An 18,033-nucleotide genomic window follows, 5' to 3' on the forward strand; every position below is an offset into this window, starting at 1 on the left:
AAGGCTCCTCCAAAAATTAAGGCTTTAACTTGGTTGGTTGTGCTTAATAAAATAAACTGATGGGGATCAGCATGCCCTACCTACGTCATTATCAGATGTTGTGACACGTTGACAGCCTCCCAATGTCCACATTTCCTTTGTTGATATGCTAACACATGGACGACCCCCTGATGTCCACATTTCCTTTGCCAACATGATAACAAGTGGACAATCTCCCGATATCCACATTGGTTCATAATTGTTTGTAGATTTTGAATGGATTATTTGAATACTTGTTTTGAAGACTTTTCAGTGTGAGAAAGACCAAGTAGAGATGCCGAAGCAAGTTTGAGTTCAAGACCAATAAAGGCCCCACACGGTCTTATGGGCCCCACACATGGCTCCATTGGGCCCCACTTGGAATTTGGGCCTCCTTTTGACTTTTGTTTTGTATTTAATTTGTAAACATGCAAGATAACTTGCTTGCACGTGCTTGTCCTTAGTAAGTTGTGTCTTAGTAAGTTGTATTAGTATATTAATTGTGTCTAGAAAGTTGGAGCATTTATTTTGTTAGTAACTTGTAAGAGTAATTAATGTGTCTAGCAAGTTGGTGTTTTTATTATTTGTGTCTCCCATGCTTGTGTGGGAATTGTTAGTTGTTTAATGTCTTTGTCCCCCCATGCTAGCTAAGTTTATTAATGCTTTGTTCCCCCATGCTAGCTATATATATACCCCTTCATTGTAAGAACTATGTAGAGAGAAAAGTATTGATATTGAAAGGAAATTCCTTTGTTGAAGCTTGTTAAGCTCTGTCCAATCCTTGTGATTGTGTAGTGAGAGGCTACGTTGTTCTCCTCGGAGATCAGGTGGTGAGAAACTACTATTCTATCCAGCGACTCCATCCCTATCCCACCTTCACTACTTCCATCCATCACCCACATGGTCATCACCAAGTTACACCCCAAGGCCACCAATCCATCATTTCATTTGCTGCATACATATCCATATTTCAGAGTGTGCACAAAGAACTTCAAACGAATTCTAACTATCCTCCAACGCATCCACATGGCCACACCAAAATACCCCCCCACACGGTCACTTCCCCTCCATTACATTGCTGCGTTCGTCTCGGTGTTTCAAAGCTTGTTTAAAGGAATTTTCTAGTGTGGTCTAAGACTTGTGTTGAACAACGTCAAATCATCCAAACAACTCTCTTGGTAATATCAGCACTTATTTGAACCCTTATTTTATATTGTAAGCCATTGCTGGAAATCTGAAGTTCCATATTTGATAAGCTCTTTGAATCCATAGATTGCAATATTGATACTTGCTAGTTTTAAATCAATTCTGGGAATATTGTTGTACTAATCATAGGACTTTTATTCTTGAAATATTGAAATAGCATCTTTCTGCATTTAACTTGATTCCTTTGTGAAAGAACTCATGGGACTTATTTTCTGGACAGCATCATTACACCATTTAAAAATTCAACAACATGTGAGCTATAGCATGATTTATGATGTTTATGTTCGGATAATTGAATTCTTAATTTAAAGTGTATTGAGTGTATGTGCTTGTGTGATGGTTGAAACCGTAGGACTAGGCCACCTTTTCCCGTCCTACATCATAAACACTAATAACTTGCTGCAAATCAGAAGACCTTTGAAAGCTCTCTTCTTATGTATGTGTGCTCTGTTTCAAGAACTTCGAGATAGCTTCTCATCTCCTTTTACACTGTGATTTTGCTTTGAGGATTTGGAATAAGCTTTTTGGCATTGTGGAAGAGAGCTTGTATGCCCTTCATCGATGGAAGACTTATTATCCATTTCTATCACAGGTTTTGGTAGAAGGAAGGGCAGGGCAGTTTTAAGAAGGTGCAGCATATTTGCAGCTTTATGGGGAATATGCGTTGAGCATAATGCATGAATATTCTTTTGGAAAAAATTACTGTGGTGCGTTGGTTTTGGATATTTTCAAAGGGAATAGTTTCCAGGAAATTCAAGGAGACTGGAGGAATGTGCTGCCTTGTTTTTTTTTTCCTCTTTTTGTAGTTTTTAGTTGTTCTCTCTAATTGTTCCAGATTTTCTTCCGGAAATGTCTCATCTCCCCATTGTAAATTCTTTTTTTTCCTCTTTTTTGTAGTTTTTAGTTGTTCTCTCTAATTGTTCCAGATTTTCTTCCGGAAATGTCTCATTCTCCCCATTGTAAATTCTTCTCTTATCAATGATATTTTATTTTGCTATCAAAAAAAAAAAAAACAGAGAGAGAATTTGCTCTTCTTCAGTCCCCATAAAACACAAGTGTCATCTGCGAAAAACAAAATGAAACACCTCCATCACCCCACCAACTGTCAAAACTTTTAATAGCTAGTCCCATTTGCATTCAAGACAAGTTACTAAATGCCTCCATGGCTAAAAGGAAAAGCAAAAGTAATGGCAGATCAACTCGTCTTAAACCCCTAAAGAATGAAAACCAAAAAAAAGCCAGAGAGAATTAATAAGAATAAGAGAAGCTTGGAATCAAAATACATTTCTTAATCAATTAGCTCCACTAAGTACAAAACCCATCTTCTTCATCACATATAGGAAGTTCCAACAAACATTATCATATGCCATTTCCATACCAACCTTACACCTCACACCAACTCCCAGTTTTTAGTTGATTATCATCTTGCATCTAGGATCTATCTTCCTTCCACAAAAGGATTTTGCAACGGCCCTGCCACTCTCTCAAGTATCTTTTTTTTTTTTTTTTTAAATCCAGAAGCCAACACTTTTGGGATAATTTTGAGCACACTCCTCACATGGGTAATAGGGGGGAATCATTTATATTGACTGATCCATTCTGCTTGACACAGTGAGAGCTATCACCACCTCCTCCTCACTAAACAGTCTTCTAAAGCCAGGAGGGCCACTTGGCATCTAGGGTATCAAACCCCATATCCAAGACCAGAGGTTTACATCTATCCGGTTCTGTGTAATGCTTTCTATAGTAGTTACAAATAGCATTCCTCATCTCTCCTGTCTCTTCAAACAACCTTGTTAGAAGAAAAAAATGTGTCTTCTGTGAGCATAAGCCGTAATCTATGAAAAAACATTCTACCCTATTTCCTTTTCTTAACCACAAATTGTGTTGGATGCTTGTCTTGCATCAATATGCTTCAGCATCTAACTTCTGATATGCAAAAATGGCAAGGAACTGGAGCTGCCAACCCAAAAAATTTGGGATCCAATGCCTAAAGTTTTGCTTGATTGTTTTCAGTTGAATAGTCAATGACACAACCACACAATTATGTTTTTACACAGTGATCATCAGTTTAAGTGGGTGCTTGCTATTATACATTAAATCCATAGACACCACAAACCATTATTAACAATACCGAAAGCAAGTAAAACTTGAACAGCCACAGTTGTAGATCCTTCTGATAGATCATGCAACATTAGTCATCTAGTAATTTAAGATTCAATCGTACCCTGAAGGGTGCTGATCATCTCCCAGACCTCTCTCAATTATTGCTGTTGCCCCAAGACCAGAAAGCCTATTGTCAAGTTTCTTTGCAACAAACTACAGCCATGTAAATGAGAAATTAAGTTATTCCATGTGAAGGCATAGGAAGACAAAATTGTATAAATATATAACATGAGGCAGGTGAAACTTATAATAATAATAATAACTAAGTAGCCATATTTCTTGCACCCACATGTTGTATTAGAGAGCTTAAACTAATGCAAGACCTTTTCAGTTATTCATATTGGCAGCATTAAAAAGTCTTAAAAGAAGTTACTTATGTTAGCAAGGAAGGCTTAGTTACAATATTACAATAAGCAGGCAATATATAACAAAAGCTGAGGCAATCTTTAGGCCAAAAAATGCCACATTCTTTCCTTCTTAATAATACAATAGGTAACTAGCAAAGAAAGAAAATAGAAGATTTCAGACAATTGCCAAGCACTACAAACATTAAACACTCCAAAGCAATGCATTTTTGTGAGGTCTTTTGCAATCGAAGGACAACAGCCTCATTTCCAATTGCAGAAAATATGGTCTTAAACTAAGAAGCACCTGTTGGAAATAGATTTTCATGATTGATAGAACAAGTATTTTATGTATTACTGTTTCATATGATGAAATATTTTGAAGATGTGTTTATAAGAATATTCATAAGAAGCTTAATGAGAAGCAGTGTAAGAAGCTTCATGAGAAGCTTTACAAGAAGCTTCGCAAGAAGCATGATAAAAATCTTAATAAGAAGCAGTATAAGAAGACTCAAAAGAAGAAACAAAAGAAGCTTCACAAGAAGCTCAATAAGAAGTCATATGAATGATACTATCAAGTGATCTTGAATGATGATCTGAATGAATCTCTTCTGACTTGGCTATCATTATCTATTTGAGAGATGATTGTTGAACTTATGATCATAGTTAATCGTGATTTTTTCAAAGATTAAATCTTTTACGCAATTTAAGCAATATTAAACAGTTTGTTATATTTGAATTAGAACTGAACACAACTCAACCAAAGTGTTTGACTACTGATTTAGTCTTGGAACGTAGATATTCTTGGATATTCAATATTCTCGAAAACAGATTGTGTTGATGGTTTTTTCTCCCATTATTTCTTCTGGTTGCACATTAATTAGAAGCAACCGGATGCCTGATCGAGTTTGTGCTTCATTTATAAATACAAGGTCTTGTCCGCATGAAGAGTTTATACATACATTTGTGTAAATCAATATCTGAAGAATCACATACTGCAAGAACTTCATATCTTATTGTATTTCTGATTGCTTGAACTCATTGTAAATCATCCAATAGGTTGAGACTTTCATTAGTCTCTCTAGCATAGTTGATTCTAATCAAGAATATTTTTGGGCAAGGTAGAAAAGAACCTGAGGATCAAAGAGATTTCTCTGTATTTGTGAATTCAAGGGCAGGTCACCCTGACTGCAGGTTTGCACTATTGTTAGTAGGTTAGCAAGAGAGAGATGGAGAGAAATCTGTACAAGATAGGTGTCCTAACTGAGAGATACTAAATGTATTTGGTTTATTCAAGCTTAGTGAAAATTCTCAAGCAAGATTGGCTAAGGAGTGGATGTAGGTCACGGTCGACTGGACCACTATAAAAATTGTGCATGCCTCTCTCTTGGTTGTGGATTGATTATCTTTATCTCTTGTGGTGTGTTTAAGCTTTCTTTGATTATTATTATCATCTTATTTTCTAAAAAATTTAAAAGTTTTAAGTACTGCATGAAGACCACCCGTCCTCCCCCTCTTGGGCGCGATTACCATACCAACATTTGGTATCAAAACAGGTGTTCTCGTACTTCTTTTTACTGTACAATAGAGTAGGATCCATGGCATCCATAGCAAGCTTGAGTCTTGTTGAAGGACAATCCACTAATAGACCTCCCCTGTTTGATGGAACTAATTATACCAATTAGAAGGCTCACTTGAAAACAAGTATTCAATCTATTGATGTTGGTGTTTGGAAAAACAATCTGAATAGACCTCTTATTCCTTTCAAAACTATTAATGGTGAACAGGTTCCAAAAACATAATCAAAAAAAAAAAGGGGGGGACTGAAGAAGTTGATAAAATGTTCAATTCAATGTTAAGCCTGTAAATTTTTAGTATTGTATTTTAACTCCTAATGAATTCAAATAAAGTCTCAGGTTGTGCATCAGCAAAGGAAATATCGAATAGATTTGAAGTGAAGCATGAAGGAACAGGTCGATTTAAGGAATCGAAGATAAATCTAGTGATGAGTGAATTTGACATGTTTCACATGAAGGAAGACGAGTCTATTACTGAAATGTATACTCATTTTTCACGAATATTGTTCATCCCATGGAAGTATTTGGTAAGACTTTTCCTACTGGTGAATTGGTGAAGAAAATCTAGAAATCATTACCCAAGAAATGGGAGGCTAAGATACCAATCATTACAGAAGCTAAGAATTTGAAGATATTATCAAAGGATGAGTTAATAGGCCATCTTATTACTCATGAATGCTACTAATTCTTCCTCTATGCAGGCTAAAAAGAATATTTTAAAGCTGAAGAATCTACACAAAAGAATAGTTCAAAAGAAGAAGATGATGATGAAATTGTAGCTAATGTAGCTAGATTTTTAAAGAAAAAGGGATTTACTAAAAGAAAATCTTTAAAGAAAAATTATATGAAAATGAAAGATGAAATAACTTGCTTTGAGTGCAGGAAACAAGGACATTTTATGACTGATTGCCCTTTGTATAAGAAAAGAAATTCTAAAAGGGAAAGAAAAAAGGCAACGGTTGCAACCTGGAGCAACTTAGATTCATTAGAAGCTGATAGTGAACCTAATGGACAGGAAACTGCTAACCTGTACCTAACGGCAGATATTAAAGAAGATCTAGAAGTAATGCATGGTCCTTTTTGTCAATTGATGACACACTTGACAACATTGAAAGTCCGTGTAAGATTTACTAGACTAAAAGAAAAAGTTAAAGAATTGAACTTAGAGAATCTTGAATTAAAGAAGAATTTGAGGATTTTGAAAATCAAAAAGCAGTATTTGGAACTGAAAATTAAGATTTGAAAAATAAGTTGGAAGTTCTTCTAAAGAACTAGCTTGGAAATGAAAACAAGATGCTTTTGAAAAACAAGGAATCATTGCTGTGAGATATGGGCTTGAACATAACAATTGGATCTCCCAGGCTAAAAGAGGACCATACGGTGTAGGGGTGTGGAATTTCATCAGGAAAGGCTGGAATGATTTTGCCTATTGAATAAGATTTCAAGTGGGGAGGGGGGACAACATTTATTTTTGGCATATGACTTGTGGCACGATCAAGAAAAATTTAGTGTCTTATTTCCAGCCATCCATAACTTGGCATGTGATAAAGATGCCTACATCAATCAACACATATAGGGCTCTTTTGGAACAAACCGTTTCTTGGAAATGTGGAAGATTGGGAACTCAACCGGCTCCTTTTACAGCTTTCTTTTACAGCTTCAACACCATCATAGTACTGATCTTCCTATTTGGGCCTTCAATGAGAAAGGCGCCTTCGCTGTTAGATCCTTCTACAGGAAGCTCTTCCTGTTGGAGTCAAAACAACTTTAATTTCCCTTAGACTCAGATTAGGACAACAGCAGCCCCAACAAATTTGACTACAGATAATTTGCAAAGAACGGGTCCGTCAGTAGCCAACAGATGTCCCTTTGCATGGCTGATGCAGAATCTGCAGAGCACATCCTCCTTCACTGCACTTGGACAAGGAATCTCTGGAATATGGCACTGACTCTGATCGGACAAAGGTTGGCTATCGTTAACTCTGTAGGAGGGGAACTCTGGGCCTTGAAAGGGCTTCGGGAAACAAAGGAAAAGAGAGAGGCTATGTCCCACATTCACCTTTCAATTTTCTGATGCATTTGGAAAGAAAGGTATATAGTTGAGTGTTTAGTGGGACTGCTGTTAATGATTATGACATAATCTTTGATTTGTGCGACAACCTTTAGGGCGCTTGATTTATTGTACCATGGGCTAGCATCCCCTTGATGCCTTTTCAATAAAGTTCCCTCTACTTATTTTTTAAAAAAACAAAAGCTTTTGAAAAAGATGGATGTTTTAAGAAAAGAATTTGAGTTACAGATGCAAGAATTTGAAAATGAAAGAGAAACCTTGAAAAAGAAAATAGAGATTCTTGATGATGGAAATGATGGGTTGCATAATCATATAGATTTAAATGAGGCTTTTTGGAAAATTTTCAATAGGACAAGAAAGTTTTTTTTTTATAGCAAGAAAAAAATATTAAGAAAGAGAATGTACAATCATAACAAAGATACTAAATCCTCAAAAAAAAAATAGAAAAAACAACAATAAAACTCAGAAAAAGAAAAATAAGAAATAAAAGCAAAACAAAAGAAACTGCTAATATCAGCTCAGGAATCCCCTTTTAATCCCTTCCCATCATAGTTCACTTAACACTTCAAATTAACTAGTTCCCTTTGACCCTTCTTCACCTTTGATTCCCCCCCCCCCCCTCCCCCCATCAAGCCTAACTTCATTTCCTCCTTGATCAGACAACTTAAGGCCCAATTCATCCAACAAACACTGAGTTTCATTGTCTTTCCAAGAGATTTCTTGGACAGCAGTAGGTAGAATTCCATCCTTAACCTTATGTTCAACTTTAGTAACCTCATCATCAAACATATTAATTCCCTCTAAGCCTTCTAAAGGAGGAGGTGGCACATAAGATAAATCCCCTTGGCGATCAATAGGACAAGAAAGTTTGAAAATACTTCTGGGAAATCAGAAAACGTACTTTGACAAGAGAGGAATTAAGTTGGATCTTCTTCAAATAAAAATACAATTGAAAAATTAGTTCAAATAAATCCTCCAACTTTTCAGTGCAATTTATGCAAGAAAATGGGAGATCATGAAAGAGATTGTGTTTAAAAATAGAAGATAATAGTAGCAAAAGGGAAACAAAAATGGATTCCTAAGAAAGACTGCTAATGTTTTCTGGACCAGTTTGCCTCTAGTACCAAAATCAAAAAAAATAAAAAAAAACAATCACATTTTTGTAAGAACATGGAAATAAGGAACAAAAGTGATGCTTGGACAGTACATATGCACAACATATGACTGGTGACTAATCCAAATTGTCTCTATTCAACCAAGAGATTTTGGATTTGTAATATTTGGTAACAACAATAATAGTAAGAGTACTAGGAGAATGTATTATTCGTAAGAGTTATAGCACATTAATCGAAAATGATTTATTGGTTGAAGGGTTAAAACATAACCCCTCGAGTATTAATCAGCTATGCGACAAAGGTAAGACAATTTCTTTTACAAAATCCAGATGTGTTGTGAGAAACTCTGATGGAAGTATAATGTTTGATGCCCCAAGAGAAGGTAATTTTTAAATTGTAAATGTCAAAATATCATGCAAATATAAATGCTTAGTTTCTATTCATAATGACTTATATCTTTCGCATAAGAGATTAGGAAGCTTGAATTTTAGATCTAATCAATGCTTCTAAATATGGACTCGTTAAGGGATTACCTTACTTTAATTCAAATATGACTACTGTGTGTGATGCATGTTTAAGAGGGAAACAAACAAAGCAATCTTTCAAATCTAAGAACATGCTTTCTACTAAAAGGCCACTTGAACTACTTCAACTTGATTTATTTGGGCCAATGCAAATTATGAGTACAGGAGGAAAAAGATTCACTTTGGTAACTGTTGATGGCTTCTCAAGATATACTTGGACAATCTTTCTGAAATCAAAAGATGAAATATTTTCTAAATTCTATATCTTTGGCAAAAAGGTCCAAAACAAATTAAGTTTTTATATAATAGCTTTAAGTGATAATAAAAAAAAATTGAAAATAAAACTTCAAATGTTTTTGCAACATTTTTGGCATAACTCACAATTTTTCTACTCCTAGAATTGCACAGCAAAATGGTGTTCTAGAAAGGAAGAATTAGAACCCTAATTAAGATAGCTAGAACTATGTTGAATGACAAAAATTTGCTAAAATATCTATAGGCTGAAGCTGTGAATACTGCAATTATACTATTAATTGAATACTTGTGAGACCCCGTCCTGAAAAGACTCATTATGAACTTATCTTTGAAAAGAAATCCAATATTACATATTTTTGGGTATTTGGATGTAGGTGTTTCATTATGAAAAGGATAGAAACATAAATTTGATGCTAGGAGTGACGAAGGCATTTTACTAGGTTAGTCTACTTCAAGTAAGGCATATAGAGTTTTCAATAAAAGAACTCTTGATGTAGAGGAAAACAAAAATGTTAAATTTGATGAACTTCATACTATAGAATGTAAAGAAATTACAAATGAAGAAGATTGCGAATTGAGCAGAAGCAAGAGGAGAAGCAATAACAAATGCATGACCAGAATCATGAGCAGGAGCGTGAGTAAAAGCAACAAAAGATGCAGAAGCAAACACTAGGAACAGACTTTTAATAAAAAGTTCATACACATCAATCTGTAAGAATTAATTCTCATCATTCTTTAAATCAATTTTTAGGCGATATAAATTTTGGTGTTAATACTAGATCAAAATTGAGAAATGTATGTGCAAATTGTGCTTTATATCTCAAATTGAACCAAAGAACTTTCAAAGTCGAACATGATAAATTTTGGGTGTTACCTACGCAAGAAGAGCTAAACAAATTTAGAAGAAATAATGAATGGAATCAACGTGCTGGACCATAGAACCATTCTATTTTTGGAACCAAATGGGTATTTAAGAATAAAATAGATTATACTGCAAACATTATAAGAAATAAGGCTAGGCTGGTTGCTTAAGGATATTCACAAGAAGTAATAAATTTTGATGAAACTTTAGCACCCATAGCTTGGTTAGAAAATGTGAAAAGTATTTTTTTAAATATTTATATTGAAAATGAAGCATATGTCTTGCAAACCCCAGGATTTGAATGAAAATTTATCTTAATCATGTTTAAAAATTAGACAATGCTTTGAAACAAGCTCCTAGAACATGGTATGAAAGATTCAAAAATTTCTTGATGAAAAATCAATTAGAGGAAATGTTGATAGGACATTGCGTACAAACTAAAAATGTTCATATCTTAGTAGTACAAATCTATGTTGATGATATAATATTTGGTGCTACAAATGTTGTGTTGTGTGAAGAATTCTCTATTTTAACGAAAAATGAATTTGAAATGAACTTAATGGGAGAGTTGAATTATTTTCTTGGATTGCAAATTAAGCAATGTAATGACAAAATTTTCATGAGCCAATCTTAAAATGCAACGGAACTAATGAATAAGTATGGAATTGATAAAAGTAAAACTTATAGTGCTCCAATGAGCACATTTTGAAAATGGATCATAATGAAAAGGGAAAAGAGGCTGATCATAATTTATATAGAGGAATGATAGGATCCTTGTTGTATCTCACTGCCAGTAGACCTCACATTGTATACAGTGTGCGTCTATATGCTAGATATCAACCTAATCCTAGAGCACTGTAAAAAGGATCTTTAGATATCTAGGAACAGTATCTCGGGCCTTGTTATCTAAAATATACTAAATTAAACTTCCAGGATATGCAAATGCAAATTTTGATGGCTCTAAGATTGAAAGAAAAAGTACAAGTGGAAAATGTCAATTCCTCGTTTGGGTTTAGTTAGTTGGACAAGTAAAAACAAAATTTAGCAGCGTTGAGCACTAGAGATATTGAACATGTAGTTGTTGAAAGTTGTTGTGCTCAGATTTTATGGATGATGAATCAATTAAAAGATTATGGTCTTAAGATCAAAAATGTTCCAATTCTCTTTGATAACTCTAGTGTTGTTTGCTTATCCAAAATCCTAGTAGTCATTCCAATATAAAGCATATTGATATTAGACATCATTCTGGAATGATTACTAGGATTTTTTGGATAAGCAAATACCACTAGAGTTATCACAGGGAATTTGAGCATTTTTGAGTGAATTTCTTTCCAATGGAAATATCATTTTAGAATATGTAAGTACTAAAAATCAGTTGGTTGATATTTTCACTAAAGCTTTATAAGAAGAAAAATTTACAAAAATCTACAAGGATCTTGGAAGTTGGAATATGCATTAATTCAAGGAAATTTTTAGGAATTATGTATTTGAGAAAGGAGATTATAAGCAATTATCGAGGAAATTATTTCCTAAAGAAGTCTCATATTATGTCTTTCTCGTTCCCAACCCTAATCATTCGAAACTTCTATTCCAAATTTGAGTTTAAAAGGCCTCCAAAAGTTGGGGGGGGGGAGGGGGGGGGGGAATCTATGGATTGAGAAGAAAATCTTTTGGTGAAGGATTGTCGAAGAAGCAAAAGGCAATCTATTGAACTTTCTAACAAGTCTCAAATGGCAAAAGGTTAGAGTTCGACAGAAACTCCTAAAAATTCAAATGCAATCTCAAGCTTTAACAAAAAGCAAAGGGAAGGAATCCATACAAAGTGTTTCAGGTGACAGTGATGAGATGAATGAAAGGTTTCCCTCCTTTATACTAAAAGGTTCAAAAGCTGGATCTTCAAATAAGATAGTGTCATTGGTAAGCTAAAGATGAGACACTATGACCCTCTCACCACCCAGGCCAATACCTCCAACAGACCCTCCATCAATTGCCCTATCTATAAACCAACTCACACAATCAACAACCAAGATAAACAAAAACAAGAACAAATGGTCTCTTGCCTAACACCCCTCAAAGCTATAAACCATGATTTAGGCTCCCCATTGATAATAAATAAAAAGAAAGCATAAGATGAACAACCCCTTATCCAATTTCCCCAAAAAACACCAAAAACCTTTCCTTTCCAAAACCCTATCTAGGAATTTCCAACTGACTCTATCATAAGCCATTTCAAAATCCAACTAAAAAACAACTATCCTTCCTTTATTCTTCCACATCCTCCACAACCTCATTAGCCACTAAAATAGCATCCAAAATCAGCCTATCCCCCACAAAATCCCTCTGAACCTGAGAGACGTACTTCCTATTATTATACTCAGCCGATTTACATGTACCTTAGCAATAATCTTGTACACACTAGCAACCAAACTAATAGTCCAAAAATCAGCAACATGAATAGATTTACTCTTCTTAGGCACCAAAATGATGAAAGTAGAAATACTAACCTTGCTCAAAACACCATTAAAGGAGAACTCCTTGACAATCTTCATTAAATCCACTCTAGACACATCCCAACAATGCTGAAAAAGACATATTAAACCCATCCGAACATGGAGCCTATCCCTCTCCTTCTCAAACACAACCTGCCTAACATCACTTTCCTCAAAAGGTCTCTCCAACCAAGACTCCTGATCCAAAGAAATGGGATTCCACTACAAGCCCTCAACCATTGGCCTTCCTCTATCCTCCTCAGAAAAAAGATCTACAAAAGAACATGTAAGCTCACTTGCTATAACCCCAGGTTCAAAAATAGCCTCTTCCTCCCTCACCTACAACTCCCCAATGGAAGTCCTTCTCTTATTATTAGCCAAATAATGAAAGAGTTTAGAATGACAATCCCTAACCCATCTGCACTCAGACTTTTGCCTCCAACTCCTCACTTCCCTAAAAATAACCTCCGCTAACTCATTTATAAAACCTATCCTCTTTACCTCCTCATCCACCAAAACATCCCTTCCTCCTCTTTCCTATCCAACAAATACAATATCCTCAAAATATTATTTTTCCATATTCTACCTCTTCAACACAACCTGAAGCCTTTTAAACTTTGTAATAGACCTAAACCCTATCAGCCCCTATCAACCTCCTAATTCCAGGAATCCCAAGCTAAATTGACAAAAGACCTATGATCCAACCACATATTTTCAAAACTAAATGGTGTAGGACCCCCCCTAACCTTTCTAGACTCTAATACAATAGGAAAATGATGAAACACGGGGCTAAGCAAAACCAATTCAAAAAGATTTGGGAATTCATCTTCCCACCCCCACAAAATAAGAATCTATTAAAACAACTAGCAAGAGCCCTCTCCCTCCTCACTAACCAAGAAAATAAAGCATTATCCATTTGAAAGTCCCTTAACCTACACTCCCTTATAAACCTATTAAAATTACTCATGCTAGGAGTATTTATCCGTCCTCTTTTCTTCTTCCAAAGGAACCTAACAACGTTAAAATCCCCCCTGCAAACCTTCTAGGCAAACAAAGCCCAAAAACCACATAAAGTTACTCCCAAAAAAAATTATCTAAGCCCTAGCCTAGAAGGACCATACAGAGATGAAACCCACCACTGACCCCTACACTTAATATCTAACAAGTTCAACAAGGAACAGAAACCCACTAGACTATCAAGCTTACAAATGGAACGAGTGTCCCAAATAATCAAAATCCCCTAGACAGCCCCTTGGGAAGAAGAAACTCACACTCTTTAAAACTCCCCTTGAAAATAAACCTAATCATCCCCCCATCCACCTTTCCAAGTTTAGTTTCCTGAATTAAAACAATACTAGGAGCACTTCTACCAAAACTTCCTTAATAAGCCCTCTCTTTCTCACAACATCCCAAATCCACTTACATTCCAGCCAATTATTGTCATGATTTAACTAGTTTACCAAAGAGAATCAAATGGCTTTGAATCTCTTCCCTCTCACCATTTTGGAGTGCTTGGAAAAAACGAAATAAGAGAGCCTTCAAAGATACAGCCACTCCACTTCAGATTTGCAGAGAGTATGGATTCTATTGTTTCCAGCTGGCATAGTGAGCAAATTTTTAATGATCTTCATGTAATCCTTGATGTTTGTGACACTCTATAGAGTGGTTGATGTTTTGTAGCACAGGGTGGCACCCCCATGAAGCACCGCTAATATAAATTTCTCTTTACCGATCAAAAAAAAAAAACTAGACCCCACCCCAAAACCACCACCACCAACAATACCCTTATCTCCCCCATAACTGGTAGAGCTAGGTCAGCCTCTGATGGGTCCTAAGAGAAACCACCACCTTCACTTCCTTCCTAAAGGATCCACTACCTTAACACCCATCCCCAGAAGGAGTTCTTACAGGTCACAGTTGTTGCTCTGCCTCCCCGACAAGTTAATGGTCAAGATATCCCCCTTATTAGAATCCTCCCTTTGGCACAAATTATTATCAGAAATTTCCAGCATATTAGGAATGGGTAGAATAGAATACCATTTTGAGAATTTAGAACCCTTATGTTTTCATTCTTTGATTCAGTCAGAACAGTATCCATATCTTACCACATCATACAAGTGAGAAGGGACAGCAATAGGTACATGGCCTTAAAATATTAAGCACCATATGTATTTCATCTTAAATTTGATATCAAATAAGCAGAAAAACTAAAATAAAGTTTGAATCATACAGGTCATAGTTGTTGCTCTGCCTCCCCGACAAGTTAATGGTCAAGATATCCCCCTTATTAGAATCCTCCCTTTGGCATAAATTATTATCAGAAATTTCCAGCATATTAGGAATGGGTAGAATAGAATACCATTTTGAGAATTTAGAACCCTTATGTTTTTGTTCTTTGATTCAGTCAGAGCAGTATCCATATCATTACCACATCATACAAGTGAGAAGGGACAGCAGTAGGTACATAGCCTTAAAATATTAAGCACCATATGTATTACATCTTAAATTTGATATCAAATAAGCGGAAAAACTGAAATAAAGTTTGAATCATATGAAATAAAGTTTGAATCATACATTATATTTCTGATAGCCAGAATCACCCAATCCAAATATAGCATAGTTAACTCTTTCCAGCCAGTGCTGACCTAAATTTTTCTGCAAAAGAAACCTCCAGAATTCCTAGAAACATAAAGCCAGGGAATTAGAAAAATAACACAGAAATTCATGTTTCCCCATAAAACTGAAATTCATGATGGAGCCAACAAACCTTCATGGAATCTGGGGTATCCCCCTGTCCTGTAGTAGATACAACAAAAATGACAATATTCTTGTAAGGTAAAGAATTCTGGAACAATCAACAAACAAGTGGATAAGCATAGTGTACAAGCCACCACAAAATAAGTCATCATTGTTAGTCTACTTACAGTAAGTTTGTATTACTTAAAAAGTGTTTTGTGTAACACAGTTCAAATAAATCTAGTCAAAATTAAAATGTAAGGGGAAAAATTGCTTCCAAGATGTAAGAACATAAATATAATATGCGGTTACCATGTACTAGTCATGGAAATGACCAAGCTTAAGACAACCCCAGCATGCCAGATGCTAGCCCATATGTTGCAAGAAAACCTCTACAGTAAAGGAGGACCATAATTCTCAATGCTCATAAATGATTGCAATAATCATCTTATGATAACCTTAGCTCCCTAGGAAAAAAAAAAAAAAAGAGAGGAAGCAGAAGAACATTCAGCCTTTTTTTGGAATCTCACACATGTAGCTGAAATTTTTAGGCAAAATGAATAATATAAAACCTGAAGGACTATGAGAGTAAACATAGTAGGCCATCGTAAGTACAAGGCATCTGGAAGGATAGCATACAAATACACTCCAAGCCAACATCCATAACACCACAGTTTGATGTGCCCCAGCCCCCAATAACCCTTTGAATCCAGGGAAAAGCTAAAGACCTAACAGAGACTAATAGCTGCACTCTACTTTCTACACTGCAATTTGCACAATTACACCTTATAGTTGCAGCACCCTGACTTTACCTTTCTGTAGTCTTATCCTGACTCCAGGTTGGGATGTTGGATTGGTTCTGATGATTGATTTGGCAGAACTAACCAAATTTGAACAAGTAGGACTGTAGGAGCTGTGGCAGGAGTGGTTACAAAAGGTGTGAAGAAGTGAGGAGATGTAAATATGTCAAAGATTAGAACCATCCATAAAACTTATGGGTAAAGCATATATAGAGTCATGGTGGAAGCATGTGTAAAACTACAAAATGCAAATGACTTATGGGTAAAGCATAAATAGAGTCATAGTGGAAGCATGTGTAAAACTACAAAATGCATGAGCACGTTCTATTTCACGGATCTGTCTAACAGAGAAACTTGCAATTATGTAAATGGCGGTATTTTCAAATAACAATGCCTAAAAAGTTGCAAATTTTATACTATAATTCCATCTATATTTAATCCAAGTGCTTTAAGATCAATAATGATGGGGAATCAAACTCCATCATGGTGGGAGTGTTTGGGGTCAAATTCTATCAAGTATCAAGGAAACCGCTGAATTGAGATTTCAATGCAAGATAATCAATTTAGAAGGCTCCTATAACCAAGGACCTAACCAAAACAAATAAATCTATCTATACTACGTATAAAGTATGAGAAGTGCAAATCATTGTTGGATCACAGTACCCTTAATTTTATTCTAAATGGCAAATCCCTTGTTTTATAAGTAAACTCAATAAAATTTATTTTTTATCTAATCCACCCCCAACCTAGGATAAAATTGAAGTAATTTAATGATAAATAAACTCTTATCATGTTTCTAATGTTGGTTAATTTGATTTCTAATATTAAATTCACATCAATAGATTTTCAAATGGATTATTAATATTAAATCTTTTCATATGGAAGGACTATGACTTATCCTAAACAATGTGACTTCTATAATAGATCTAACAACCCTTGAATTATACTAATATACATCCAACCTACGGGAAAACATATGTAATTTGTAATTTGATCCCAAATAAACCCTTACCACACTCATAGTCTTCAAATAGTTTGATTCCCCATGCTAAAGAGATTCATATACAATACTTTACCATAGACTAAAATGATTGTCTTTTTATTTTATATATACTAATTAGGAGCAACAAACACTAGCCTTCATAAGGTTTGGCAAAAAAACGTGGATCTCTTCTAGGATTCCAAAAATCCCACAAATCTCCCCTAAGACTTGGCAAAAAGACACAGACTTTCTTTTTAAAAATCTCATGTACTTCCTTTGACATTTGACTTTTCAGATAATAATTAATTTACCATCAAGTTTAGGGAGGGGGAATAAGTGTCCCAGAAGTCAAATGTCCAAGACATTCATGGAATTTTCGAAACCTCGTCTCCATCCTTTTGTCAAACCTCATGGGAGGCCATTGTCTTTTTCCCTAGTCAGTTATTAAATTTCACCTATTATATATCGCACTATACAATAAAATAAATTCGATATCAAAGAAATTCTTATCACGATATACCCATTCATTTACGAGTTTTTTTTTTTTATAGCAAAAGAAAATTTTATTCAAACAATGAGAATTTACATGAGGGAGAATGGGACATCTCCCCAAAAAAGGCATGGAATTATCCAGTGAAAACAGCTAAAAATACCAAAAAATAATAAATCAGCATTCCAAAATGTTCCTCCAATCTCTATGTAACTCATGGAAACTAATTCCTCTGAAAAATTCCAAACCAGGGCAGCACAGTGAGGCCAAATACTGAATTTTTTCCCAAACCAGCACTCCATTTAATTTCTTCTCATTGAATATACTTGCATTATGCTCCAACCAAAACCCCCATAATACTGCAAATATTACACACATCCATAGGACTGCCTTGTCCT

At 35.2% G+C, this 18,033-nt stretch overlaps 1 protein-coding gene across 3 annotated transcripts in view; it reads right to left on the minus strand.

The window, feature by feature from the left end:
- Positions 1–18,033, minus strand: part of LOC131145019 (NADPH-dependent diflavin oxidoreductase 1) — a 90,161-nt gene that overhangs the window by 66,789 nt on the left and 5,339 nt on the right. Inside the window, exons 2-5 of one of the 3 annotated variants that reach the window (XM_058094056.1) lie at positions 15,676–15,830; positions 15,395–15,472; positions 15,202–15,306; positions 3,452–3,543 (exon numbers count right to left, since the gene is read on the minus strand). In XM_058094056.1, coding sequence (XP_057950039.1) covers positions 3,452–3,543; positions 15,202–15,306; positions 15,395–15,472; positions 15,676–15,678 — 278 coding nt within the window. In that variant the 5' untranslated portion in view covers positions 15,679–15,830. The remainder of the gene's footprint in view (positions 1–3,451; positions 3,544–15,201; positions 15,307–15,394; positions 15,473–15,675; positions 15,831–18,033) is intronic. The other 2 variants (XM_058094050.1, XM_058094061.1) reach the window with 2 other exon arrangements.

The sequence above is a fragment of the Malania oleifera genome, chromosome 1 (genome assembly GCF_029873635.1).
Source record: "Malania oleifera isolate guangnan ecotype guangnan chromosome 1, ASM2987363v1, whole genome shotgun sequence".
Lineage (NCBI taxonomy): Eukaryota > Viridiplantae > Streptophyta > Magnoliopsida > Santalales > Ximeniaceae > Malania > Malania oleifera.